Consider the following 23,283-nt stretch of genomic DNA (forward strand, 5'->3'; position numbering starts at 1 on the left):
TTCCCCTTTGCAGGATGGACAGATGATAGAGGGTATCCTGCTTGCTCCTCTAGCCGGAAGAGCGACGAACAGCATTGCTCAAAGGTCTTGCCCCATTTCCGTCCCTGAGTAAGGCCGTTGAAGGCAGAGTTCAGGTAAGGCGGCAAAGAGGTCGACCTATCACGAGAGGATGTCCAGAATGACTGAGAGCGTGCTCGGGTAGGTGGGGGAGGGGCCTTTGCCGTCGAAGCCACCTCTGTACTTGTACTTGTGGGCGGTCCAGAGAGGGGGAGGGGTGGCGGGGTGACGGGAAGGTCATTGATCGGCGGATTGATCGGCGGATTGAGCGAAGCTGGCGGAGTTGGTTCTGCAGTTGACGTTGCCCCCGCGCCAGCCCGAAATGTCACCCGATTGGATGGACGCCGGGGAGCAGGTACATGCCTGACTGCAGGAGACAGCACCTCGACCTCGCGCAGTGCCAGAGGGCCCGGCGTTGACGGGGCAGCGAGGTCTGAAGATCGAGAGGAAGTGGAGGATGGGGATGCCTGAACCGTATGATGGGCTGGCCCGCTGCTATCAGAAGCGTCTTGGACACGCACATCTTGTTGAGCAGGACCACCGGAATGAGCGGCGCTTTCAGAGCTGCCAGCATCAATTGGTCCGGGCGCACTACGAGCAACATGGCCCTTGCCACTTGAGCTGCCTTGCGGTGGACTGGTACTAGTGCTGGCCTCGCTCGCGAAGACCATGTGCTCGTCGGACTGCTGATCCATCTCTGCATCGACCTCTATGTCGTCGCAGGAACATACTGATTCCGGTGCCACGGGAGGGTAGCACTTGGACGTTGGTACATGGCGCTCGCGGAACGTCATCTTGCTCGGATATGCAGCTGCTGTTGAAGGCGGTAGAGCTAGTTCTTTGCGCCGTTTCTGTGCTAGCGAGAAGTCAAGATATGCTTGTAGAGCATGCCAAAGGACTCACAATAGCAGTTCTCCGCGTGTCGAAGCAACACATCTTCGATCTTGGATGTGCCCACCGGATCCGCCTCGCCAAGCTGTAGCCCCTTCATGTCATATGTATGACCAGCGTGTGCGCTACATTGGATGTAAGTCATCGCTTTGCTAATGGGCACAATCAGAGATGCTACCTTCGACAAGACATTTGGCCGTCACTCTGCGGATTGGGCCCGGTAAGCCATAGGTCGATGTTCGTCTTGAAGTATGAATGGAGGAAGTTGGTGATCGGGATGATAATGGCGCCAGCGTTCGAGAGCCTTCTGCAGCTCATAAGTTAGAAATGCTAGACGGCAACAAACAGATAAGATACGCACTCAGCATAGTCCACCGCACTTTCCTCCTGCTCCTGCGCCAGCCTATCCTCAACCTTCTTCTCGTATACGGCCGCCTCGGCGTCAGCTGCCATGTCAAGAGCGCCTTGTGCTTGAGCTTTGAACGACTCGGGTTGAGCTTGGAACCAGTCCCAGCAGAACTTGTTCCGTAGACGCAGTTGCTCGCCCTTCTGGTCTTCAGGTGCGATGGTGTCGACCTTGCCTGCCCACTCTTTCTCCCAAAGCTCCCGAATGAACGCTTGATAGTAGTTCCTTTGAATGAAGTTGTCGAGGCGTTGACGGCGAGGGCGGGGGACAGTGTCGGAAGACATAGCCTCTTTGAGAGCACGGACAATGCCGCCGTCGTCGAGCTGCTTCATCTTCGTTTGATAGAACTTGGATACTTTCTGGACAGTACATCAGAATGACAGATACGTATGCAGAGAGCAGCCAACACACCTCTTTCACCTGCTCGCGTTTAGCCCGGCGCTTCTCCGCCTGTCCATCGTCGAGGCCCAAGATCAGCTTGCGCTCCCACTCTTCAAGCTCCTTCAGGTCTGGCTCATGGATGTTGTCGTCCTCGTCATCGCTTATGGAGTTCTTGTCGTCGTTGTCATCGCTCTCGTCCTTGCTGAGGAGAGGCAGGCGTCGCGTCACGTTAGGACCATCGCCCCAGAGAAAGAAGATAAGAGAGGTCATGTGATAGTAGAAACGCCCGACGGCCGGCTTGCCCTTCTGCCTTGCGTGCTGCCAGTCTGGATAGTGGCTTCTCAGAAGCTTCTCTGGAGGCCCATCCGCCCAGGACTTTGGTCCCGGCACGCCTTTCGCCTTCGCCTTGCCCTTTCCTTTGCCCTTGCGCTTTGCTTGCTTGGGCGCCGGGGCCATGGTAAAAGACGGGATGGCTGGCGGCGTTGAGCACGGTTCGTGATCAAGGGCGGAGGCAAGGAGCGTTGCAAACCGCAATGGACGGAACACGGATGGCACGGCAATCACCGTGGTGAGATAATTTTGTGACATCAGCGTGACATGTTTTATTATCACGTGAGAGCGGCACACAAGGCAAGTCATATAGAGCATGGTTACTACGAATCTTTCAGGGTTCAAGTAGAAGATGCAGATATTTATGATACTAAGTACGAGGGCAATAGACATTACCATTCCAGCCATTCTGGCTACGCATCCATGAAGTACCCGCTCTGTCAGAATGACAAACAATAGATCCGCGCTCCCCTTTGTAGAGGAGGTTGAAATGAGTGATTCGCCCAGAGGGAAAGACGAACAGATCACCCTCTCGAAGCGGAAGCACGAGACCTGGCTCGTACAGACATAGCTCACCACCCTGATGCTCTCCGAGGACTATCAACGCACAGCCGTGGAAGTCGTTGGCGTCTCGATGGGCTTTTGTTGCAACATTGATGTTGACGACAAAGCCGGTGAAAGGGTATGCAGGATTGGACTGGGGCATGACCTCTGCCATCATGACCAGCTCCTTATGCATGTCGGGCAGGCGCTGGCGGATCTATACAGCACATAAGAACAAATACTAGAGCGCGTGATGAGAACTCACCTTCATCGATATCCATTGGAACATGCGCTCCAGAGACTCGCAGAGAGATCTATACACGGGATAGTTCTCTTTGAGCTCCTTGGCGACATACGGCACAAACTGGTGATGGTTGACTCGACCACCCTCCCTTCTCAACAACAAGGGATGGATGTCAGTGGGTGCGTCATCTCCCTATAACCAGTGAGTTAACAAACATCAAAAGAATGGCACAACATACCCTCGAGCCACATCGATTGAATGTCGAGAAATGCATACATATGAACGGCTTCAGCGCGTCCAAGACGGACTGCTTGAGCGTCAATATCATCACAAGATAATCAGGTACGCAGATACTCACGTCGTAAGACTCCAAGTTATGAAATCCGACAATAGCAAGGGCGGCCTTGAGGTTGTCTCGGAGTGACGACCGGATGTCATCAGGCATGTTGCCGACCAACATTGCCACTAGCGAGTCATCGATACTCTTGAGGAGCACCTCCGCACTGTGAAAAGACTGAGTACGAGGAGAATCGACGTATTCATCCTGCTCACTTGTCAAAGGCCGCCCGTTCAACCTCAACATATGGGGCATCAGGCTTGCGCACGCCATCTCTGAAGTGATCATTCATCTAAAGGTCAAGTCAGCAAAGGAACTTAATAAAACAACAACACATACATGGGCGACAAGGTCGTCGACGGTGGGAACGATGACACGCTGATAGGCCTTCTTCCTCTCTTGAGAATTCCAATCGTCTCGGGCAGCGCGGTCCCGAGTAGGGTAGGGCTGACGCAGGTTGGCGGGCGCAGACATGTTGATGGGCACCTTGTATACCTCAACTCCCTCCAGGTCGGGCTCGTCTGGGACGTGCTCAACGACCAGTCTTGAGCTCTCCTCCTGAACAGATGTGGAAGGGAGTACGGTTACCGTGGACGGGTTGGACTGGTTCGGATTGTCAAGCATGGTGCGTTTAGTAACTTGATCCATGTCGACGACGCCAACATCGGAGGCCACTGGTTGCATAAGAGCAGACCAAACGACGTAGTTTCGAGGAACATTTTGCAATGTTCTATTCAAAAGGGTCAGCGTCCGTGCTATCAACAGAAGTCAACACATACATACTTGGTGGGTATACTGTCAAAGAACGCATCGGAAGCAAGGATGTCATCACATCGGACTCGCTCCGCGACGTTGAACTTGGCACGAAATTCGGATGAGACCATGGCGCCAAACTCCAGAGGGAGCATCCGCCGCAGATAGTTGAGGGTTGGAATGATGCCACGGCGTATACGCTCAATCGTATCACGAGTTCGAGCACTTACTAAGCAACATGAGCGTCAAGGGAGGGGAGAGGCGGAGATGACAGCACACACTACTCACCACATGAGACCTTAGTATACGGTCGTCGCAGGATATTCGCCAGCCAGAAGATCTCTCCTTCTCGAGTAGACTCCTGGATGTCGGTCTTCAGATGCTTGATGGCGATGAGGATGAGCAGGTACACTGTTCCTAGGAACACTGTCAAAACAGGAAAGCACCGTGTAGGAATGCAAGTACCTCCTGACGCAAGTTGCACATAGCGTCGACCATATCCGACAGCCTTCTCCAGCCGGGCACGTCGCTTGTTGAGGATGTTCTTGCGCACTTGAGGTGAGGCGGTTGAGAGCAAGACACCCTTGTCGTCATTCGCATCGTCGTAGGCCAGATAATTCTCAACAACTCGCATGTACGACATGTGCTTGTTGTTGGCGGCGGCGTACTGGTATTGAACACTACATATGGATGAGTACAAGCATATGATAGCAATGGAGTCCACATACCTTGAGAAGCGAGCGACGAGCTGGATGAGGTTGATCATGTCGATGAAGAGATGACCGTACTGATTTCGTCCGATGTGGTGACAGCGAATGAAAAGATCTTGCAATGAGGCGTCCGCCCAGTTGGCGCTAGATTGGAAGTCCTGCCCGCGTACCATGTCAACCAGGCCACGGAACCGCTCCTCCACCTCCTCGGTCATGGGGATGCTGAGCCGATGGACCACGGTATGGATAAAGCGACCCTCATCGGGTGGCAAGTTGGGAAGATCCTCCGACGCGATGTAGCGGCGGTCAGCATGACTCGAGGACTGCGCTGCTACCGCGTTGCGGTTTGGACAGTTGTCCCAGTGGACTACGACCGGCCCGCCGCCACCGCCATTGCCGCCAGGAGGATCGCCCGGAGGAACGTCACCACCTCCAGCACCAAAGTACGTGATATCGAGGTCGTAGTGGTTGAGCTCCTCCAGTTCCAATGCGTCGTCATCTTCGTCTTGTTGACGGGCAGACTGAGGTTGGCTGGGACCATCCAGATCACCATCAAGAAGACGTTGGCGGATATCGCCCGGGAATGGGACCTTCAGAAGGAGCGATGATGACGGGGCTGGCTGGTCATTGTACACGCCTTCTGGGCGTTGCCGGTAGGCCTCTGGATTGCACGTCGGGCATGGAGGGATAGGCATGGGAGTGATAGCAGTTGGCCATGAGATCTCCGGAAACGAGGAAGAAGACGAGGAGGAAGACATCGGCGACGGTGACCCGGCTGACAAACGTGGCGGGGTTGAAGATGACGATGGAGTGGTGGGATGGGCAGTCTAGGAGACAGTCAGATCTATTATGAAAGTGATCATGGCAAGACGCACTTCGATGGCATGTTCATCCACCACCTCGCCGAGGTCTTCGATGGCTTGAGAGACGGCCCGAGCACGCTCAACCTGCACCCGGTGAAGAGCTGTCTGAAACTCGGGCGCAATATCCCGCCGACGGTCGATGTATTCCGCAAGCGCGGCCTCGATGAGGGCGCCATCCTCAGCGGGTAAGCTAAGCATCGTATATCTTCAAGAGAGATCAGTACAGCCCGCAACAAGATGGTAGAAGACGACGTACTCGCAACAACGCCGGAATGTACCAGCTGAGTAGCCGACTCTAGGAAGGGAGCGGAAGGAATGGGACGGTGGTGGTCGGGAAGAAGAAGAAGCAAGACCCTCGGAGAAGCACGGACCCAACCGACAATGGTGGTGGAAGCCTGGGGGCAGCACGCTCGGCCCCACAAAATTTGGATAGGGGGTTGACACATCGCGGTGGCGTGGGGTTGAGTACGTCAACGTTCCTCGAGGCCCTCGGGTACCCGAGGGATCAGCAGGTGGCACGGATTTTGGCTGTCTCATTCGGATCTGCGTCGTACAAAGGGAGTTGAAGCATCGCATTGGTATGTTACAATACGGGCATACTTGTACAATCCCTTCGCTAGCGCAGACGCACCATAGGCATAGCGGGCTCGAGGTCATTCCAGATACCTTAATCTACTGGCGTGTCGCAGTAGTCCTCGACCTTCTCCTTGTCGAGTCCCTTTGCCACGCGTTCCGCCGCCAAGTCGTCCACACGCACTTGAGCCCGTTTAACAGTGAAACGAGGAACTTGGCGAGGAGAACGGGATCGTCGGCGGGCACATGCTCGTCGTGGTTCCTGTCTGAGCGTCCTAGGGCGCGCCACAAGAGGATGATGAGGGCGGCAGCGTCGACGGAGTCAACCGAGCGACAGCCGAGGGAGGCAGCAGAGCGACCGCCGAAGTAGTAGTGTCCCCCGCGCCCCCGCTCGGCACGTCCAGCGTGCACAGCGGCAGCGTGATGAAATCGAGCTTCGGGCAGTAGCGCGCGAGCGGGACGAGCGCGCCGAGCGTCAGGCGCTGCGCGCCCGTCGGGTGCGGGGTGAGCACGAGCGTCTGCAGGGCTAGGCACGCGCGCGACGGCGGCGACGTTCGCGTAGAAAAACTGCACGGGGCAGGTGATCTCGACGTGCGCGAGGCGGGCGAGCACGCGGTGGGCGGGGAGGATGTCGCGGAGGGTGCGCGGGAGCGGGAGGGCGTGGTGCGCGTCGTCGAGCGCGTGCACGCGAAAGCGGCGGAGGGTGGGCAGCACGGGAGGCGCGCGAGGTCGGCGCGGGGAGGCGCGCAAGGTCGGCGCGGGGAGGCGCGCAAGGTCGGCGCGGGGAGACGCGCAAGGTCGGCGCGGGGAGACGCGCAAGGTCGGCGAGGCGCACGTCGAGCGCAGCGTCCTCGAAGCGGGCGGCGAGCGGGTGCGCGAGGAGGTGCAGCGAGAGCTCAGGTGCGCAGTCGCGGAGGCGCAGGTGGCGGGGCGAGGAGCAGGGGCTGCCCGCGCCGCTGCTGAGGAGCATGTGGAGGAAGGCGCAGGCGAGCGTGGTGGCGAACGTGTCCCCGTTCCTGAGCCGGGCCACGAGCTGGGTGAGGGTGAGCGTCTGCAGCTTGGGAAGCAGGTTCGCGGGTGGTGGGCAGACATCGATGGCGCGCTGGATGGATCCTGGTGGGGCGCCGAACAGGGTAAGCCGCCGGACGGAGCATGACGCTCAGTCGGAGGCGCGCAGTGCACGGCGGAAGGTCTGGAAGAGTTAGCAGCGAACGATGAGGTTAGAGGAGCCACGTACGAATGTCTGTTTCTCCATCCTCCTCTTCGACGGGGTCTGATTGCTTGCGTCAGTCCTCATCCCGACGCGCATACGGCTGAATTCACCATCGTCCAGGCATCCGCGGAAGATCTCGAACAGCAGCTCGGGAATGGCGAGGCGCGGCGGCCCGGGCGGTGGCTGACGACCGAAGATGAACATCGCGGGCGGAGAGAGGAGTATTGGAAGGGGAAGGAGCGGTTCGGGGAGAGATAAGGTATGCACGTGCAATAGCCCCCCGGCCGTCCTCCCCTTGCTCACACAATGAATGCTGCTTCATCTGAAGCCGGAGCATCCCACCAAGTGGAACAGCATAGGATTATATGCAATTTAGTGGTACTGACTGATCTTGTAGGTACAAACTCTGCAATGGCACCTGAGAGGAGAACCTGGAGGCCCGCGTCAACGACTGCTCCCTCCCTCCCCTCCTCACGCAAACAATGCCGCGGCAGGCTGACCATGTCATCCAAGACGTCCTCTATCCTGGACAAGCTCTACATGAAGCGCACCGGCGACGTGGCGTGGGTGCAGTCGACGGCGGGCACGACGTCGCAGCTCCTCGCTAGCTACTTACTTGACATTTCCCCTCCGCTCATCTCCTTCGTCAACCGCCTGAAGCAGAACACCTCCGGCAGCTCGTCCCTCCTCGCCGAGATCAAGCGCGCCTCCCCTTCTCAAGACCCGATCTCGGTCGCCATGTCTCCCAGGTCGCAGGCGTTCACCTACTCCATCGGCGGCACGCACACCATCTCAGTTCTCGAAGAGCCCAAGTTATTGCTCATCTTGCTTCACTGGCAGGACATGCTACCATCCTCCGCCCGAGCCGGTCGACCTCGCGCGAGACGCTCTGCACGCTGCCGTGGACCTGCCCGACTTCCCCTCTGACCTGCCCAATCTCACCGCGGCCCCTGGCGACCTCGCGTCGGATGGCGCTGACGTCCTCGGCGACCTGCGAGGGAGCTTGTACCTGCACCTTCCCTCGAGCAGCAGCGCGTTCAGTTGCACATCTCCTTCCCAACTTCCGCCATCTCGCCAACGCAAACTTGTAGCTCCTCGAGCTCGTGGCGGATGAACGACAGCTTGCGGTCAGGGTGAAGCGACAGTGGGGGAGAGCGTCATGTCGTCTTCTCCGTGAGTGGTATTGCGCTTGGCAGTAATGAAGGGATGGTCATCGAACGGATTCACACAGCGTTGCCCGACGAGGTGCTCCTCAAGAGTGACCATGCGCCGCTCAAGTGCGCCGACGTGGTTGACGGTCCATCTGGCAGTCTAGGTTAGCGACGTGTAGACAAATAGAGTGATCCAACACGCACTTCTCGAGCTTCTCCAACCTCCTCGCGCCAGCGAGCACGGTCCCGATACATCCAGTGCACCACAGTATGCGCCGGCTGCTCTGGCGGTCGCTTGGGCGATGACTCCGAACGGCGATAGGCGTGTAGTCCACGGGTGAGGAGAAGTCGCTATATGACGCAACACCGTTGGTGTGCGCTTACGGACCCGGAAATGCAATGCACGCTTCGAGAATCGGGGAGCAGCATGTACCTCGTGCGCAGTCATATTTGGTGTAGAGGGGAATTGGCGCGTGAGACCGTGCATTGTCAGGCTAGTCATCGACGTAGTCCACACCTGACGTGCATTTGGGGACGGCGTTGAAGGGATTCGAGGCTGATGTATCGGCGACGGCGACGGCCCTGCGAGTGGGCCATTAGCACGCAACAGGTTCGGCTGGGTCGTTGTCAGATGCGCTGAAGCCGGGGCAGGGTTGGGGGAGAGCAGAAAACCGGCCATGAGAGCAACATATTTGCGACACGCCAGACCGGCCACCCCCGGCACCCTCGGGTACCCGAGAGGAGACCTTGCCAGGGGAAATGCTTCAGACACCTGCCCCTTCCCACATCGTGATCTCAAGCAAAGGAGAAGTGTTGAAAGAGCGACTATTTACTCCTGCCTAAAGGTAAAGGCGATCAGATCCTTTGGGCGGCTCAATACCATTGGCTTTGAAGAAGCGGCGTGAGTTCTGGGAGGTTTGAACTACATGTCATGTTAATTGAACATCCTGTGAATTGGGGAAGTCAACATACTGACGAACTCCTCGGGACAGCGAACTTCCTTCATTGGCGGCAGGTCGTCCAGGCCCTGTATACCAATTGCCTCCCAGACGTTCTTAATTAGCTCCTGAGTATGCTCATCCGCATCCTCTAGCGTCTCCCAAGAGGCCTCACAGAATCCATACCACTATCAAATCAGATCAGTACAACGCTGAGCTCTGCCACTAGAACAGCTCACCCAGGTGCCATAGAGAATGAAATCGCGCCTTCCCTTGGAGGTACGATAGCGGAATACTGACTGAATTGCTTCTGAAGGGTGCATAAGCACAGGACAGATGGAGGATGGTCAGATCATCGTCTCACCAACGGGATAGTAAACTTCATCTCCCTCCTCCCCTTGATCAGCGTCACCAGAAGGCCAGACACGAGGAACCTTGGGGAGAAAGACCTCGGTCGACTTGGCTGCCGGTTTGCTCATCAGGTGAGAGCGGAAGGCAAGTCGTCAAGTAAGAGTGCATGTGGTTTACTTGAGGCAAGCGCGCGTGTCAAGAGACCACATGATATGTGGCGTAACATGATCAAGTATGATATCAGTCGATCAGAGTCAATCAGCGCGTGCTATTAATCCTAACGCGGTTAGCCTTCTTTGATGGATACGCCGCACGGATCACAGCAGTCTGCTTCCGCTTTGTTCCCACACCTCCTCATGGCCAGCTCACCTTACTACTGTTGAAGGGTAGGTCGTCTCATTGAGGATGCCTTGCATTCTCTTCAAGATATTACAAGTTCCATTGATATTCCTCAGCATAGATATCCGTAAGGTCCATACTATATCTCACCGTCGCCAACAATGTGTGCCCTCGAGTAAACAAGGACTTTCGTGCACCGCTGTTCAGGACTTTTAACAGAACTCCATATGCAGTTTTATGTATTCTGTGCTGCTCAAGCTGACCACTTCCTCTAGCGTCGGTAACATTGTAACCCCAATTATGCCCTCTGCCCTTCTCGGGGACCCGAGGGGCCACGAGGCCTCATCGGCGCGGTGACCCGCTGGCCCCTATCCAGTGTACGGGCAAGCGCTCCGACTTTCTCCTCTTTCTTCCACACACCGCCATTGAGGACAGCGACCGACTTGTTCTTCGGTGACACCTGAACATAGACCATGTCCTCTCAGTCCCGGTCCAAACAATGCAAGCCTCGACCTCGCGTCCAAATCACCGACAATCCCTTTGCTCGGAGGCACACGGTAGTTTCGGGAGGAATCTCGAAGCCTTCCATAGCTCCAGCGCGCAAGGTGTCCAAGCCCACAAAGGTACGGTCACCACGCGACATCTACGAGTTCTTCGATCCACAAGAGCCCATCGTCCTGGTGTCCGCGGTCGAGCAACGCGGTATCAAGCACTATATAGAGGAGTCTGCGAAGCACAGACTTCAGTGGAAGAAGGAGCGTAAGGTGCGTCTTTACATCCTATCTCTCTCCTATCTGTTCGCTCATGTTATTTTCAAGGAGAAGGAGGAGCTCGAGGCCATACTTGCTGCCCAGGCGGATAAGACCTCAAAGCTCGAAGGTGCTGCCAACGACGCAGAGGCATATAAGGTGCGCGTTAGATCTGTATCCATCAGACGTTGGACTGACATGTAACTAGACAGAGATCGCGTCAATATTTGAGTGCATCATATGTTATGATGAACTCTCTGACCCTCATCGGTGCGTCCCTCTTTTCTTTTCCTCTACTCGATCTCATGAACATCAAGGGCCACAAGCGCATGCGGCCACATCTTTTGTGGGAGGTGCATCAAGGGGATCAAGGACAAGGTGTGCCCCTGCTGCCGCCAAGTTATCGGGCGTGGTTATCCCAAACCTGACCTAGCTACAACAATCTTCCTGAGCCGTCTACATGAGGTTCAGAATACATACCCTCCTGTAGATGGTCGCCCCAACTAGCACTCCCGTGATCTACATTCCCTACTTCATATCTTAGACGAGATCACTATCGTACGTAGTGACCATGATATCTGGCATAATGTATGGCCACCCATTCCGTTGTGACGTTCATGTTTGCGGTACGGAAATTGTGACAAGTGGCGCATGTCACAAAGGAAGCGTGACAACCGGCACCCGCACCCAACCATCATGTCTGCGTCCGCTTCACCATCAAAGCGCAAGCCATCTCACCGACGCCAGGCCTCCTCCAATGATTCACCTCAGCTTTATGTTCATCTCCCACATATATCGGAGACATACACAATGTCCCAAGACGGTCGGCGGATCCACACCAGAATCAATCGGCGCGCCACAACGCAGCAGGCATCCAATGCTTCTATCTCCAACCTTCCCCTCCCAATACCCAATCCTTTCCTTTCACAACTATCAGCTCCAGAGGAGCCTCCAACCAACGAGCAAGCGCACGAGACTTCCGAGCCCGCACATACAGAAGAGCCTGACGAACCGCAAAAGAAAAGGAAGCGGTACGAAAGCTCGGTGAGATCTCATCTGCAGCCCGCCAACAGGCTTCTCATGGTCCTGTAGGATCACCCTATGCAAGCTTGGCTCAAGCATCGCGACGAGTATCTGGATGAACTCCTGCGTCTTGAAGGCCGAGGAGATGAAGCTCATTATTCGAGCTGTGGTTCATGCGGCACTAAAGATGGCGTGGCTTATCGGTGCAAGGGGCAGGAGTGCCAGGGGTACCAGATGTTTTGCAAGGCGTGTACGCTTTCCAACCATCAGTACCAGCTGCTGCATTGGATTGAGGTGCGTATCTACGTTCATCAGCTCCTATCTTTGCTTACGCTCTCGCTAGGAATGGCTGCCTGATCATTACTTCCGGCGTACATCATTGCAAGAGCTTGGACTTCGCATCCAGCTTGGTCACCCCCCTCGATCTCGCTGCACCTTTCCCCGGCCCGCAAATAAGGACTTTGTGGTCATCCATACCAACGGTATACACCGAGTCGCAGTAGACTTCTGTGGCTGCGATTCATCATTTGACTACCGCCGCCAAGTTCTGCGTGCAGGCTGGTGGCCTGGGACTACGATCGATCCTCAAACCTGCTCGACAATCTCGTGCCTTCGTCATTTTGTGCTCTTAAATGCCCTTGGACATCTTTCATCATACGATTTTGTCCGATCCCTTGGAGCATTATCAGACAACTCTGGTACAGGTAGCATACCCGTAAGTCCTGATCGTCAAGCACGACGCGCCTGGTCTCAATTTTCATTTCAGGATCGACGACAGAGCTTCTCTGTACATGTTAAGCAATACCGACATTCTACGCTGGTGAAACGCGGAGGCCGTGGCCACGATGATAGCGGCGTAGATGGCACAAAGCCCGGTGAACTTGCGCTTCCTTGCGTTGCCTGCCCTCACCCTGGCATCAATCTGCCGAGCGACTGGCGTGAGATCGATCCTGAGCTCAGGCAAGGCGCTCGTACTTTGATGCAGTCCCTTCTCTGACACATGGTTTAGTTATAAGTACTGGTTGTACTTGGCCGAGGACGCAAACTTCCGCATGCGTAATCGCTTCGTATCCAACGAGCAACGGGACCCCATCCTTGGTGATGGTTGGGGATATATGGTGAAGAAGGATGAATATTATAACTTCCTGAAGTCATCCCTTGACATCGACGAGGTGAGATTTATTGCAGTCGCTCGGGCAAAGGGTTCTAATTGTGCACCAGATTAGTAGCTGTTCCAGTTTTGCTGCGCTCGTCTTGGCCAACTTGAAGCGGAGTAAAGGCTTGCGCTCGACGGGAATTGGCGGTGTTTGCTGCGCTCGTCACAACATGTGGAGGGCGCAGGGCATGGGAGAGCTGCAGAAGGGGGAGAGGTAAGCGATATTCGCATGAACTCATGCCCCGCTGATGCGCTGTGAAGGTACTCTAACATGACGTTTATACTGTTCAGTGCTCTTCTTGCAGTGAACGTGATGACCGTTGTCCTTTCGTACGACATTGCCTGCCAGTTCGATAAGAATCTCGCACGACGCATGGAACAACTTCCTGCTCATCTCCATATAGATGAGGACGTTGAGATCGCGACGATTGTTCCCAACTTTCATCTTCCTGCTCATCGCGACTCGTGCCACTCTCGCTACTCCTATCATTATCTGAACGGTGGCGGCAATGGCAATGGCGAAGGAATTGAACAGAACTGGGTTGTGACGAATGGTGTCGCCTATCAGGCGCGTCATATGGGCCCTGGCGGCTTCCGCCTTCTCCTTGAGACCACGCTCTCATATGCAAACTGGAGGAAAGTATGTGCACTAGGTATGCCTGTATCTTGAACGTCTACCTCCTGATCATTGACACCCATCCACAGCAACGATACAACGTCGTCGAACTTGGGAGGCCGTTCAGGAAGCTCCTCGTCATGGCGAGGGATTCCGCGAGTTCCGTGCGGCTATGTTTGCGCTGCGACCTCAAGATGTGGAGAGATGGGACCAGAACATCGCCAAGTGGGAGGAGGATGATTCTCACCCGTCGCCCTATCAGATGCACGGACAAAGTAAGCCCATACTACGCTACCTCCTGAGCTGCAGTCTGATTCATTTGCAGAGGAGACCCTCAAAGACGTCAAGCTTCAGTTAGCTCACGAGGAACGGATGGAGACAGCAAGTAGAACAGAAGTTCCCCAAGACCGGACACCCAGTACGCTGGTGCTATTGGGCGTCCAGATCGAAGACATGCAGTGAGTCCTTCCCGATGATGTTCACTTGATGATGACCTCTGACGCTCTTCCAGGGCTAAACTTCGCTCCAGGATCCAGACTACGACAACGATTACACCAACACAATCTATCGAGATCGAAAATCAGCGCGCCTCGATACTCAAGCTCATCATCCAGCTACGTGCGATACAAGAGATCTACATGCCCCATCTGGAGGCAGAGGTTCCCGGAGCCCGTCCGACGCTCAATGGCGGTTAACGGCTCATCTCAGCCTGAAGACGTCAAGGTCTTACTGCCGTCCCACCTGACACCACAGTCTCTTCGCGACAGAGTCTGCGTTGCCGGGCTTGACCATATCGAAGCCCGTGTCTCTCACGCGGCAGCTGGTGATGCATTGGAGGACGTACGCCATGGTCTACGGGCGCGATCTGCCACTCATGCCTTCAAGAACAAGAACCTGGTCGGCAACAAGGCCAACACACGCGGCCAAACAGTACTGCGTGAGATTGATCTCAAGATCCATCTTGCCGTAGAGCGCTACCGCCGTCACCGCTCTGCATACCTTACCTTGAAGGGTACCGGGTCATGGGAGTCCGATTTGAAGGAATTGAGAGACGATGATGTGCGTTTCTTGAACGAGCGAACTTTGTCGAGCAAGGAGCGGGAGGAAGAGGATCAGCATCGGCGTCAGGGACTCTTACTGACGTTAGCTCCTTCGTCGGTCCCACTGCCTGGTGGTGTGGCTGCGGGAGAGAGCAGGCGCACTCTGTCCTGGATATGGCTTCATGCCGGTGCAGACATCGAGGCAACTGCGCTTCCTGGTGCTGACCAGACCGTTGTCGAAGGTAGGTACTTCGTTGTCATGATATCTTTCATTCAGTATCAGGAGCTTACTTATTGTGCAGCTTTGGGTGTTGAGTACTGCCGTGCCAAGGCTCGAGCTCGACGGTGGTATGAGGAGGTTGTTTTACTGGAGGAGGAGATGAGACGCTCAGTTGTTCACTGCCACTGGGTGTCTGGCCAATGGGGGCATAGGGGCAGTAAGCGGACTACTGCCACGACCGCGGAGTTGAAGGAAGGTCTTGCTGCATATGCTGCAGAGCAGAGTAGCGTCTGGGAGGCACTCGCGGAGAAGATGTCAAGGACGTGGGAACAATGTTCCCGGGCTGCACGTGCTCATCTTCGGACTATGGATGCTGAGGGGAATATCTTGGGCGAGCTGGCGAGTGAAGAGTCCATTGCTAGAGACATCGGAAGGGATCTGAAGGATGGAGAGGATTTTTGGTTGTACGATACGCAGCAACACCCAGAATAGGCAATAATAGCCTTCCTTTTTGGTATTTGTCCAAGATCTCATGTGTGCGAGGATCGCAGCAAATGCTGACTAAGCAGAGTTACTGACAAAGGCATGTGGCAGAGTTTTGTTGAGAAGGAGGGGGGTCCAAGAGGCAATATCTAGTTGTAGACTTGATTTTATTGTGGTACACATCTAGTTGTAGACTTGATCTTATTTGGTCAACAACTATTTGTAGACTTGATCTTATTGTGGTACACAATTAGTTGTAGATTACTGCTTTATGTGTGTTTGGTATACTTTGATATATTGATCTATTTGCAACTAGTTCTTCACCTATACTGACTAATGAGATGGAACTTGTTCTAATGGATGTTTTACTGAGCTACCAGTATGAGCTCAAGATCTCTCCTTACAGCCAACCTGATTGAGGGTCAAAACTAGTTGCTACACCAATCTCATTGAAGGCCTGATCTAGTTATAGAGTCAAATTTACTGATCAATCATAACTAATCCTAGGGCCAAACTAGTGAGAGAGCCCTCACAAATTACTGAGAAACAACGCAATGTGGTCGTTACAATTTTGTGTCTTGAACCAGGATGTTGCTACTTGCAGTAGTGGTAGCTTCAGCGTCTGGTTGGGTTGACGTGAAGTAAACCGACTGCATGTCGTCGGGAGATGGTGGTTGGGGCGAAGAGGTCGGCGCATCCTCTACAGATGTAGCATCCAGATGCTTTCTCCTTCGCTTGCCCGGGAAGAGTGTCTTCGCGCACTTGTTCCGCGCTCGCTCGATGAGAGAGCGTTTCGGGACCGACTCGCCATTGAGATGGCGGATGATTTGCCTGCGGCGTAGCTCTTCGTTGCAGCCGCATGTGCAGCGCTGAGTGCGGCTCGCGGGCATGGCGGTAACTTCGTTCTATTGGCGAGAGGTAGGGGGGATAGTGAATACAAGGCAGTCACTGGGTGACCTTCACCTGCGACGCCCGAGATGTCGTGCCAGCTCTGCCAGGACTCCACGAAAATCACGCAAATTCGTACACATGCCCACCATCTGACCTTGAGTAAGGATTCAATGGAATGGAATATCGTCATAAGTAGCGGGGAATTTCTCGTGTTTTTGGAGCAAGCAGGGTCGCGCGCGGGGCTTGGGGCGGCCATTGTGTGGCCTTGTGTACACTTGCGCCACTTGATGACGCGATCGGCGTTGAGCGCCTTCGTCTTGCCCACCACCATGATCCGTTCGCCACCTGCTATAAAGACCCAGGCGCCCCTCCATCTGCCCCGTTAACGACCAGCATGGGTCCCTCTAGGAACACACGCCAGCGATCTGACAAGGCGACCGAGCCAACACGCCAATCCGCCCGCAATCGGCAGCCCGCCGAACGTCGCGCTGCGGCCGACGACGCCGCTCAACGCGATGCGGCCGACCGTGCTCGTGAGCAGCGGCGCAAGGAGAAGCGCAAGGAGCAGCGTGACGAGGCTGAGCAGCGGGCGCTCGTGGTCGAGCAGGATGATGAGTCGGAGAAAGTCCGCCACTTGGAAGGTGCGTTATGATAAACCATTCCAATGCTAGATGTGCTCATCCGAGCATAGAGGAGCTTGCGCGCATGCGCATTGAGCGCGATGCCGCTGTCCACGCCGCGGAACAGCAGAGTACCGCCTCCAAAGTTACCACTAACGATCCTGCGCCCGATTCCATCCCACGCCCGAAGAACATGAACAAGGTCAAGATCTCGGATGTGCGTGAGAAGCTCGACCTGGCGGGGGATGAGAACAAGCCTGAGTGGCTCGATCTTCGTGTACGTCCTGATGTTGTCTTTCTTTGCTTGTCTGTACTGACTCTTATACAGCAAGTCATCCGTGATATGACTACGGCCGGGTTCATTGACTGGACACTGAATTGGCGCTCTCAGAAGAGCAAGAAGCTGGGCAAGATCTATGATGCGGTGCGTGACCTTTACACACTTTCTAACTTCGTCTCAACGTTGTATCCAGGTCGAGGAGAATGTTCCGGCGCTGCGTCGCTTCCACAATCAGTGGGGCACGGAGTTGCTAGTGAAGGAGTTCTTCCAGACCCACAAGACGTACAAGTCGTGCATCAAGAACCCGAAGTCGTATCGGGCGAAGGTGGCTCGCGCTCGCGCTCAACGTCATCTGGCCCAGCGGCGGGCCAATGCTCAAGATGTGTTGCGTGCGCCATCGCCGCCGGACGATCCTTTCCCTCGCGCAGAGGGTCCTGCAAGCATGGACATCGATGAGGATGATCGCATGGAAGGTTCGAGTGGCCTGTCGTATGAGGAGAAGAACGGGTCTGATTCCGAGCTCTCTGATATCGACGACGACGACGAGACTGCTGATTAAAGTGACCCGGGGCCAAAGTGCCCAAAGTACAGAATAAATGTATTGTTATTTGTATATATAATTGTATTATTGCTTGTATCTTCCAGCGCTTCAGAGTGAACTTTCGCGAGAAAAGAGGATGAATAATCTCAATAAGTACGACGAAACCCTCTTTATACCTATGCAGGCCATTGCTGGCACCCGACGCATACGGTCCATTTCTCAGAAAAGTATGGTGAATTCAGTACGAGACATCGGACATGCGCTACGTGAAATTCGCGTGTTGAAAGTCTCTGCTTGACAGAGACATGTCTCTCGCGTGGTGATGGACTGTCACTGATAAACAGCGTGACTTCTATCGTGAAATTCGCGTACTTCGTCGACTCCAGTGACTGCAGACATCGCTGTAAGTGCGTTCAGTGATCTACCCTGAAGTGAGTTACTCACGCACGAAAGCAAATATCGATGCTCTTTCGCGGGGTGCACTTTCACAGCGCTCCAGAAGAGCGGTGTGAAGACGCACTACGTGGCAGTGCAGTCAGTACCCTGATTATTTCCCAAACAGTCTGGTGGAACTTATCATCTTTTCCATGCTCATAGTCTCAAATTAGCACTACATCTCTGCGACTTCTGTGGCGAAGCGTACAGACGCCCGGACGCGAAGAGTAGGCATCAGCCGAAATGCCCCAAGAGGAAGGACGAGGCGCAACAGGACGACCACACGGGCGCGAACTCCACGGTTGTGCGCGAGTGCGGAGAAACAGGGTCGAGTACAAACGCTACGAGCACGAGCGGGACGGTGGCGAAAGGCGCATGCAGGAACACGACAAAGGCAGATTCTCCCGTGGCCCCCCGCGCGGAGACGCCTAAGCGAGCTGCGCGCAAGCGCGAGCGGTCAATCTCGGGGCCGCGCGATGTGCCAGTCAAGTCGCGCAAGACGTCGGCTGACGCGCCCAGGAGGCGGGACGAGTCACAGGGACGGCCGGTCGCCCCGCCAGAAGCACCAACAATCGCACGCGCGATCTCTCCTCTACCGACTCGTATGCCGCTCCCGCGACCCTTCCCCAGATTCTTCCTCGCGAACACCGAGGAGCTTCACGATGAGATTGACCGGCAGAAGACGCGCATCCGCGAGCTCGAGCAGGCGCTGCGAGACGTGCAGAATGGCGTGATCGGCAAGCCTGCCGATACACCTACCAGGCCCGCTGAAGCTCGTCATCGGGACTCCATCGATACTCAGCGGCGGGCTTCCGTCGCGCCAGCCGCTATGCGCGGGGATCCATTGACTCTTCGTAGAGCGTCTTTCTCCAGGCTCGGCTCGTCGACTCCCACGCGCGAGGGGTCCGTCGAGACGCTCGTACCGCGCGAATCGTCGGTACCCCCACGTCATGCCTTTATGCGCGAACGATCCACATTCTCCAACGCGTCGACCCGCCTTTCTCGTCGCGACTCGCTGGCCACCCCGCCTCCCTATACACCGGTGGAAGGGATGTCCAGGCGGGCATCCTTTGCCTCGCTCGCCGCAACCGACGAGGGATCGGACGCGGGGGACCGTGTGTTCCAGGAGGCTGTCGCTAACGCTGTAGCGACCTATGGCGAGGACTACCTCGACGATTTCTACAGGCGTCATAACGACCACACCGACGACGAGGGCACCGTGCATGGTGAGGGGACGCCGTTCAAGCTCCCTGGCGGGTCGGGGGACTTTGAGTTGGTGGAGGAGCGCGCTTACAACTCTGCGCCGTACGATGGCGATGACGATGCGGAGGATACTGAGGACGAGGACTACGATTACGATTACGATGAAGATCACGACGACTGCGACGAGGAAGACAAGGAAGAGGTGGACGAGCTGGACTCGGATCACGGCGAGGAGGATCTGGCGGAGGAGAAAACTGATGGGCCCGAGTCCAAGGATGACTTTTAGGGCGCTAATTCGCTTCACTGATCTTTTCTAAGTTATCATTACGATATTTTCTGCCGACCGCCTTGAACCGCTACTTGGTTACCGATACTCAATGCTTGCTTGTGACTCCGATAAGCTCTCCCTATAATCAGTCTATGTACTCTCGTTTTATTTTTACCGTACAAGCCTGCACTTTACCTACGCCCCACTGTCTTTACAGAACACCTCACTAATCACCCATACCGTACGATACTCTCCCGCTTCAAACGGCAAATCCTTCACGAACCAAGACAGTATACTGCAGCTTGTGTGTTCTCAGCTGTCTGGTCGGATTGCAAGCTGGAGTGGCAGCGCAAATGCGATAGGTCTGAAGTCGAATTGTGACATCGGCAGAAGCCGAAAGAAGTAACGTGATGATCAAGCGGTCACAGTTACCCGGGCCGCTGCTCTTGTCTCTTGCATTCATCATGGCTCAGTGCACGCTTCTCAGCAGCTTTCGTAGTAGAACTTCCTCATGTTCGCCTTCTCGAGAAGCTGTGAACCAAGATACTGGTCATCACTTCCGGCCAACCATGCCAGTGCGGAGCGACCGGCGTCGATTCCGCGACAAGCAATCCGTGATCCTGTCCGTCAATTGAGCTCGCTCACCCTCAGTAGCTCATACTTAGCTCAATCTGACTTTTACTCTCTCCAAATGGAATATCTGCGCTTGCGAACGAAGGATTGAGATGGCGTGTCTCGCCCACGATCTAACGACACCCATGAGCGCCGTCAGATCAACCATCTACCCATGACTAGGGCATGACTTCCGAGTACTCTTGTCCACCACCCACGAAGAAGACTGATTACGACCCGTGAGCAAGACTGTATCCGGATCTCTCTCTAGGTTGATAGCGGGCCTGAGGGAAGCAGCTGTCAGTGCAGCTGCTCTTCATTCAAAGGCTGATTTCGAGGCCATCTGCCCGCACGTATGATTATCACTAACGGGTTCGCTAGACTGAGCTTATCGTTCACTAGGATTATCGAGATCAACCTGTGGGCTGGGCACGCTAGTCAGTTTCGACCGCGTCTGATTTGCCCGCAACGCCTGTGTTGCGAGCTGCTTCCTTCAGGTCGGCACCTGGACGAGCCCGAGGCGAGGGCTAGCGCCGTGTACAACGGAGAAGGATCCTCGACGTTTACAGCTCCATGCTCTCTCCCCGAACCAAGAATAGGCCTAATTTCCGCCCCGCCACAGGGACGACAGCGGAAACAGAGCGGACGTTTGACGCGTCGGGTGGCGGGAGGACGTCTATAAAGGCGTAGTCGTCTGCGAGGGCGGGGCTGCTCCTTTCCTCCCCCGCGATCGGACTATCCAAAGCCACTCATCGCGACGAGTCTGCACAGAGAGGTGACCGTCACGCGAACCACCTGCTATCGTCGCTGCTATCCCGCGTCGACAGAGGACTACGGCGAGCCGAGGAAGACAGCAAGGATGCCGTACTTTTTGCGCAACCTGATACCCAAGAGGGAGAAGCGGGAGGACCGTCGACCGATCCTGCAGGTGCTGGGGACCTTGACCTTGGTGCAGTGGGCGTTGTTCTTCTCGGGGTGAGTGCCGAATTCGTGTGCAGTCGAAAGCGAGCAGCTGACTGACCCTGCCAGATGGCTAGCATGGACGTGCGATGCGATCGGTACGTGCTTGGGCGACCTCGTTGGGGCCACGCATTGATAGGACGACAGACTTCTTCTCCGTATCGCTCTCCGTTAAGCGCCTCTCCGTTCAGTTTGGTGACCGTCCGATACACGACATTGTACGAGCACATCCTTCTCCCACTTGTCCATCCCTCACTTACGCCATCCCACAGACGCAATCCATTACACTCACCCTCCTTTTCCGCTCCGTTTGCGCCATCCTCTTCGGTACGTCCTGTCTCTTTCCATCTTATGCGCACCACCAACTCATTTCCACAGGCATCATCTCTGACCGCTTCGGCCGCAAATGGCCTCTCGTCATCAACCTCCTCATCATCGCCGTCCTCGAACTGGGAGCCGGCTTCATGCAGACCTTCGCCCAATTCCTCGCCCTGCGGTCGCTGTTTGGTATCGGCATGGGCGGCATCTGGGGCCTCGCCGCCGCGACCGCGCTCGAGAACTTGCCCGTCGAGGTGCGCGGGCTGGCGAGCGGGATCCTGCAGCAGGGCTACGCGGTGGGCTACCTTCTCGCCGCGGTCATCAACCTGAAGCTTGTCCCGAGCACGAGTGAGTCGTGGCGCACGTTGTTTTGGACGGCGGCCGGGATCTCGTTCTTCGCGGCGGGAGTAAGGCTGGTACTACCGGAAAGCGAAGTGTTCATCCGAGTGAGGGAGGCGAAGAGGGCGGCGGGGATGGCGGGTGGTGCGGGAGAGAGCAAGACGAAGGTGTTCCTACGGGAGACGCGGCAAATGCTGAGAAAACATTGGCTCCTGTGCATCTACGCGGTCTTGTTGATGAGCGGTGAGCACCTTGTATCTGCGCGAGGCCTGCCGGACGCTGATGGTCTCGACAGGCTTCAACTTCCTTTCGCACGGCAGCCAGGACCTGTATCCGACCTATTTGCAAGTGTCTAAGGGCTTTACAGACCACCAGGCCTCGGTAGCGACTATCATTGGCAACTGCGTGAGCATGAGCTTCAACCAGAGTGCATAGCATCCCCACTGAAGCACTCTCAGGGTGCCATCGCCGGCGGTGTCCTCGCCGGTTTCCTCTCCCAGTATCTCGGCCGTCGCCTCACCATCGTTGCCTTCGTCTGCCTTCTCGCAGCCTTCATCCCACTATGGATCCTGCCCAGCGGTTTCAGCGCCCTCGCTGCTGGCGCGTTCTGCGTGCAGTTTGGCGTGCAGGGGGCGTGGGGTGTGGTGAGTTTTGGTCATTGAAGATGTCGATATGGTGAACCGACTGACCGTGCCACAGATCCCAATCCAGCTGGCGGAGATGTCGCCGCCGGCTTTTAGGGCGACGTTCCCGGGGGTGGCGTACCAGCTCGGCAACGTGCGTATCTGTCCGTTCTTCATCTTTACCTCCCAATCCTCACACATCTTCACCTCCTGATCCTCACACGTCTCCCGCTCGATATTTTGACACGTCGCCTACAGATGGTTTCCTCTGCTTCTGCCCAAATCGAGGCCACTGGCGGCGACCACCAGCGCACCACGCTCAAGAACCCCGACGGCACGCCCGTCATCAAGGACGGGCAGCCGGTCGATATTCCTGACTATGCGAAGGTGCAGGGGATCCTGATCGGCGTGGTCGCGGCGTTTGTGATTCTGGTGACGATTGTGAGTGGATTGGGATGCGTCGCTTTGTATGGAGCGAGTGGCGAACAGGTAACTGATGTGCTCTTCCAGATTGGTCCCGAGAACCATGGGTCGCACTTTGAGAAGCCGGAGGTCTATGTGGAGGAGGGTGCCAAGGCTGGGGCGGGAGACGTGGAAAGTGCCAGTGAGGGCGATACGGAGAAGGGAGGGAGAGTGGGCGAGACCGAAGTCGTCGACTCCAGGCCTGCGAGTGTGAGGTATGATAACGGGCAGTATGGGGCTGGGCAGAAGGCGTGAACGATAGGGGGTCGGGCTACCACTTGTGCTTTGGGCTACGGGATCTTGATGTACTTGTAAGTCAGTTACGTTGTTTGTGTCGCATAGGTTGTTGCGAATTGACGAGATG

At 55.7% G+C, this 23,283-nt stretch overlaps 10 protein-coding genes across 10 annotated transcripts; 5 read left to right on the forward strand and 5 right to left on the reverse strand.

The window, feature by feature from the left end:
* Nucleotides 1-2,435: 2,435 nt before the first annotated feature.
* On the reverse strand, nt 2,436-3,180 carry SCHCODRAFT_01090196 (uncharacterized protein; the record flags this gene model as incomplete). Its single annotated transcript, XM_050341005.1, has 3 exons — nt 2,436-2,825; nt 2,874-3,044; nt 3,091-3,180. 3 exons carry the CDS (start codon nt 3,178-3,180, stop codon nt 2,436-2,438), a joined length of 651 nt encoding a protein of 216 aa, XP_050200932.1.
* Nucleotides 3,181-6,131: 2,951 nt separating this feature from the next.
* On the reverse strand, nt 6,132-7,058 carry SCHCODRAFT_02665182 (uncharacterized protein; the record flags this gene model as incomplete). The annotated part of the gene is made up of 6 exons (XM_050346543.1): nt 6,132-6,161; nt 6,192-6,233; nt 6,269-6,478; nt 6,550-6,606; nt 6,632-6,673; nt 6,879-7,058. 6 exons carry the CDS (start codon nt 7,056-7,058, stop codon nt 6,132-6,134), a joined length of 561 nt encoding a protein of 186 aa, XP_050200933.1.
* Nucleotides 7,059-7,607: 549 nt separating this feature from the next.
* SCHCODRAFT_02665183 (uncharacterized protein) lies at nt 7,608-8,228 on the forward strand (the record flags this gene model as incomplete). The annotated part of the gene is made up of 1 exon (XM_003032477.2): nt 7,608-8,228. The coding sequence occupies one exon, from the start codon at nt 7,608-7,610 to the stop codon at nt 8,226-8,228; it is 621 nt and encodes a 206-aa protein (XP_003032523.1).
* Nucleotides 8,229-8,429: 201 nt separating this feature from the next.
* SCHCODRAFT_01088735 (uncharacterized protein) lies at nt 8,430-8,900 on the reverse strand (the record flags this gene model as incomplete). Its single annotated transcript, XM_003033091.2, has 3 exons — nt 8,430-8,612; nt 8,657-8,803; nt 8,841-8,900. 3 exons carry the CDS (start codon nt 8,898-8,900, stop codon nt 8,430-8,432), a joined length of 390 nt encoding a protein of 129 aa, XP_003033137.1.
* A 391-nt stretch (nt 8,901-9,291) lies between these two features.
* Nucleotides 9,292-9,869, reverse strand: SCHCODRAFT_02495217 (uncharacterized protein; the record flags this gene model as incomplete). Its single annotated transcript, XM_003033092.2, has 4 exons — nt 9,292-9,374; nt 9,425-9,578; nt 9,630-9,700; nt 9,755-9,869. The coding sequence occupies 4 exons, from the start codon at nt 9,867-9,869 to the stop codon at nt 9,292-9,294; spliced, it is 423 nt and encodes a 140-aa protein (XP_003033138.1).
* A 684-nt stretch (nt 9,870-10,553) lies between these two features.
* SCHCODRAFT_02598112 (uncharacterized protein) lies at nt 10,554-15,376 on the forward strand (the record flags this gene model as incomplete). Its single annotated transcript, XM_050344026.1, has 16 exons — nt 10,554-10,844; nt 10,899-10,988; nt 11,038-11,099; nt 11,374-11,387; nt 11,767-11,873; nt 11,922-12,146; nt 12,196-12,396; nt 12,557-12,567; nt 12,862-13,024; nt 13,074-13,222; nt 13,270-13,661; nt 13,714-13,899; nt 13,950-14,082; nt 14,136-14,314; nt 14,424-14,906; nt 14,967-15,376. 16 exons carry the CDS (start codon nt 10,554-10,556, stop codon nt 15,374-15,376), a joined length of 3,096 nt encoding a protein of 1,031 aa, XP_050200934.1.
* Nucleotides 15,377-15,930: 554 nt separating this feature from the next.
* Nucleotides 15,931-16,257, reverse strand: SCHCODRAFT_02665186 (uncharacterized protein; the record flags this gene model as incomplete). The annotated part of the gene is made up of 1 exon (XM_003033093.2): nt 15,931-16,257. The coding sequence occupies one exon, from the start codon at nt 16,255-16,257 to the stop codon at nt 15,931-15,933; it is 327 nt and encodes a 108-aa protein (XP_003033139.1).
* Nucleotides 16,258-16,635: 378 nt separating this feature from the next.
* SCHCODRAFT_02726610 (uncharacterized protein) lies at nt 16,636-18,038 on the forward strand. The gene is made up of 4 exons (XM_003032479.2): nt 16,636-16,899; nt 16,950-17,155; nt 17,207-17,302; nt 17,352-18,038. The coding sequence occupies exons 1-4, from the start codon at nt 16,653-16,655 to the stop codon at nt 17,715-17,717; spliced, it is 915 nt and encodes a 304-aa protein (XP_003032525.1). The 5' UTR covers nt 16,636-16,652; the 3' UTR covers nt 17,718-18,038.
* SCHCODRAFT_02686273 (uncharacterized protein) lies at nt 17,836-19,921 on the forward strand (the record flags this gene model as incomplete). The annotated part of the gene is made up of 2 exons (XM_050346787.1): nt 17,836-17,940; nt 18,262-19,921. 2 exons carry the CDS (start codon nt 17,836-17,838, stop codon nt 19,621-19,623), a joined length of 1,467 nt encoding a protein of 488 aa, XP_050200935.1. The 3' UTR covers nt 19,624-19,921.
* Nucleotides 19,922-20,642: 721 nt separating this feature from the next.
* Nucleotides 20,643-23,224, forward strand: SCHCODRAFT_02617636 (MFS general substrate transporter). Its single transcript, XM_003032481.2, has 10 exons — nt 20,643-21,192; nt 21,247-21,275; nt 21,325-21,395; nt 21,450-21,504; nt 21,556-22,077; nt 22,130-22,239; nt 22,293-22,478; nt 22,534-22,611; nt 22,716-22,898; nt 22,968-23,224. Exons 1-10 carry the CDS (start codon nt 21,077-21,079, stop codon nt 23,172-23,174), a joined length of 1,557 nt encoding a protein of 518 aa, XP_003032527.1. The 5' UTR covers nt 20,643-21,076; the 3' UTR covers nt 23,175-23,224.
* The last annotated feature ends 59 nt before the right edge of the window (nt 23,225-23,283 follow it).

Source organism: Schizophyllum commune (genome assembly GCF_000143185.2).
Source record: "Schizophyllum commune H4-8 unplaced genomic scaffold SCHCOscaffold_4, whole genome shotgun sequence".
Lineage (NCBI taxonomy): Eukaryota > Fungi > Basidiomycota > Agaricomycetes > Agaricales > Schizophyllaceae > Schizophyllum > Schizophyllum commune.

Bases quoted from the DNA above. Each gene is read 5' to 3' on its own strand.
- SCHCODRAFT_02726610 (XM_003032479.2), top strand. From the start codon at position 16,653: ATGGGTCCCTCTAGGAACACACGCCAGCGATCTGACAAGGCGACCGAG. The intron at 16,900-16,949 runs GTGCGTTATGAT...ATCCGAGCATAG, and splicing joins GAAAGTCCGCCACTTGGAAG to AGGAGCTTGCGCGCATGCGC. The intron at 17,156-17,206 runs GTACGTCCTGAT...ACTCTTATACAG, and splicing joins CTGAGTGGCTCGATCTTCGT to CAAGTCATCCGTGATATGAC.
- SCHCODRAFT_02617636 (XM_003032481.2), top strand. From the start codon at position 21,077: ATGCCGTACTTTTTGCGCAACCTGATACCCAAGAGGGAGAAGCGGGAG. The intron at 21,193-21,246 runs GTGAGTGCCGAA...TGACCCTGCCAG, and splicing joins TGGGCGTTGTTCTTCTCGGG to ATGGCTAGCATGGACGTGCG. The intron at 22,612-22,715 runs GTGCGTATCTGT...CGTCGCCTACAG, and splicing joins TGGCGTACCAGCTCGGCAAC to ATGGTTTCCTCTGCTTCTGC.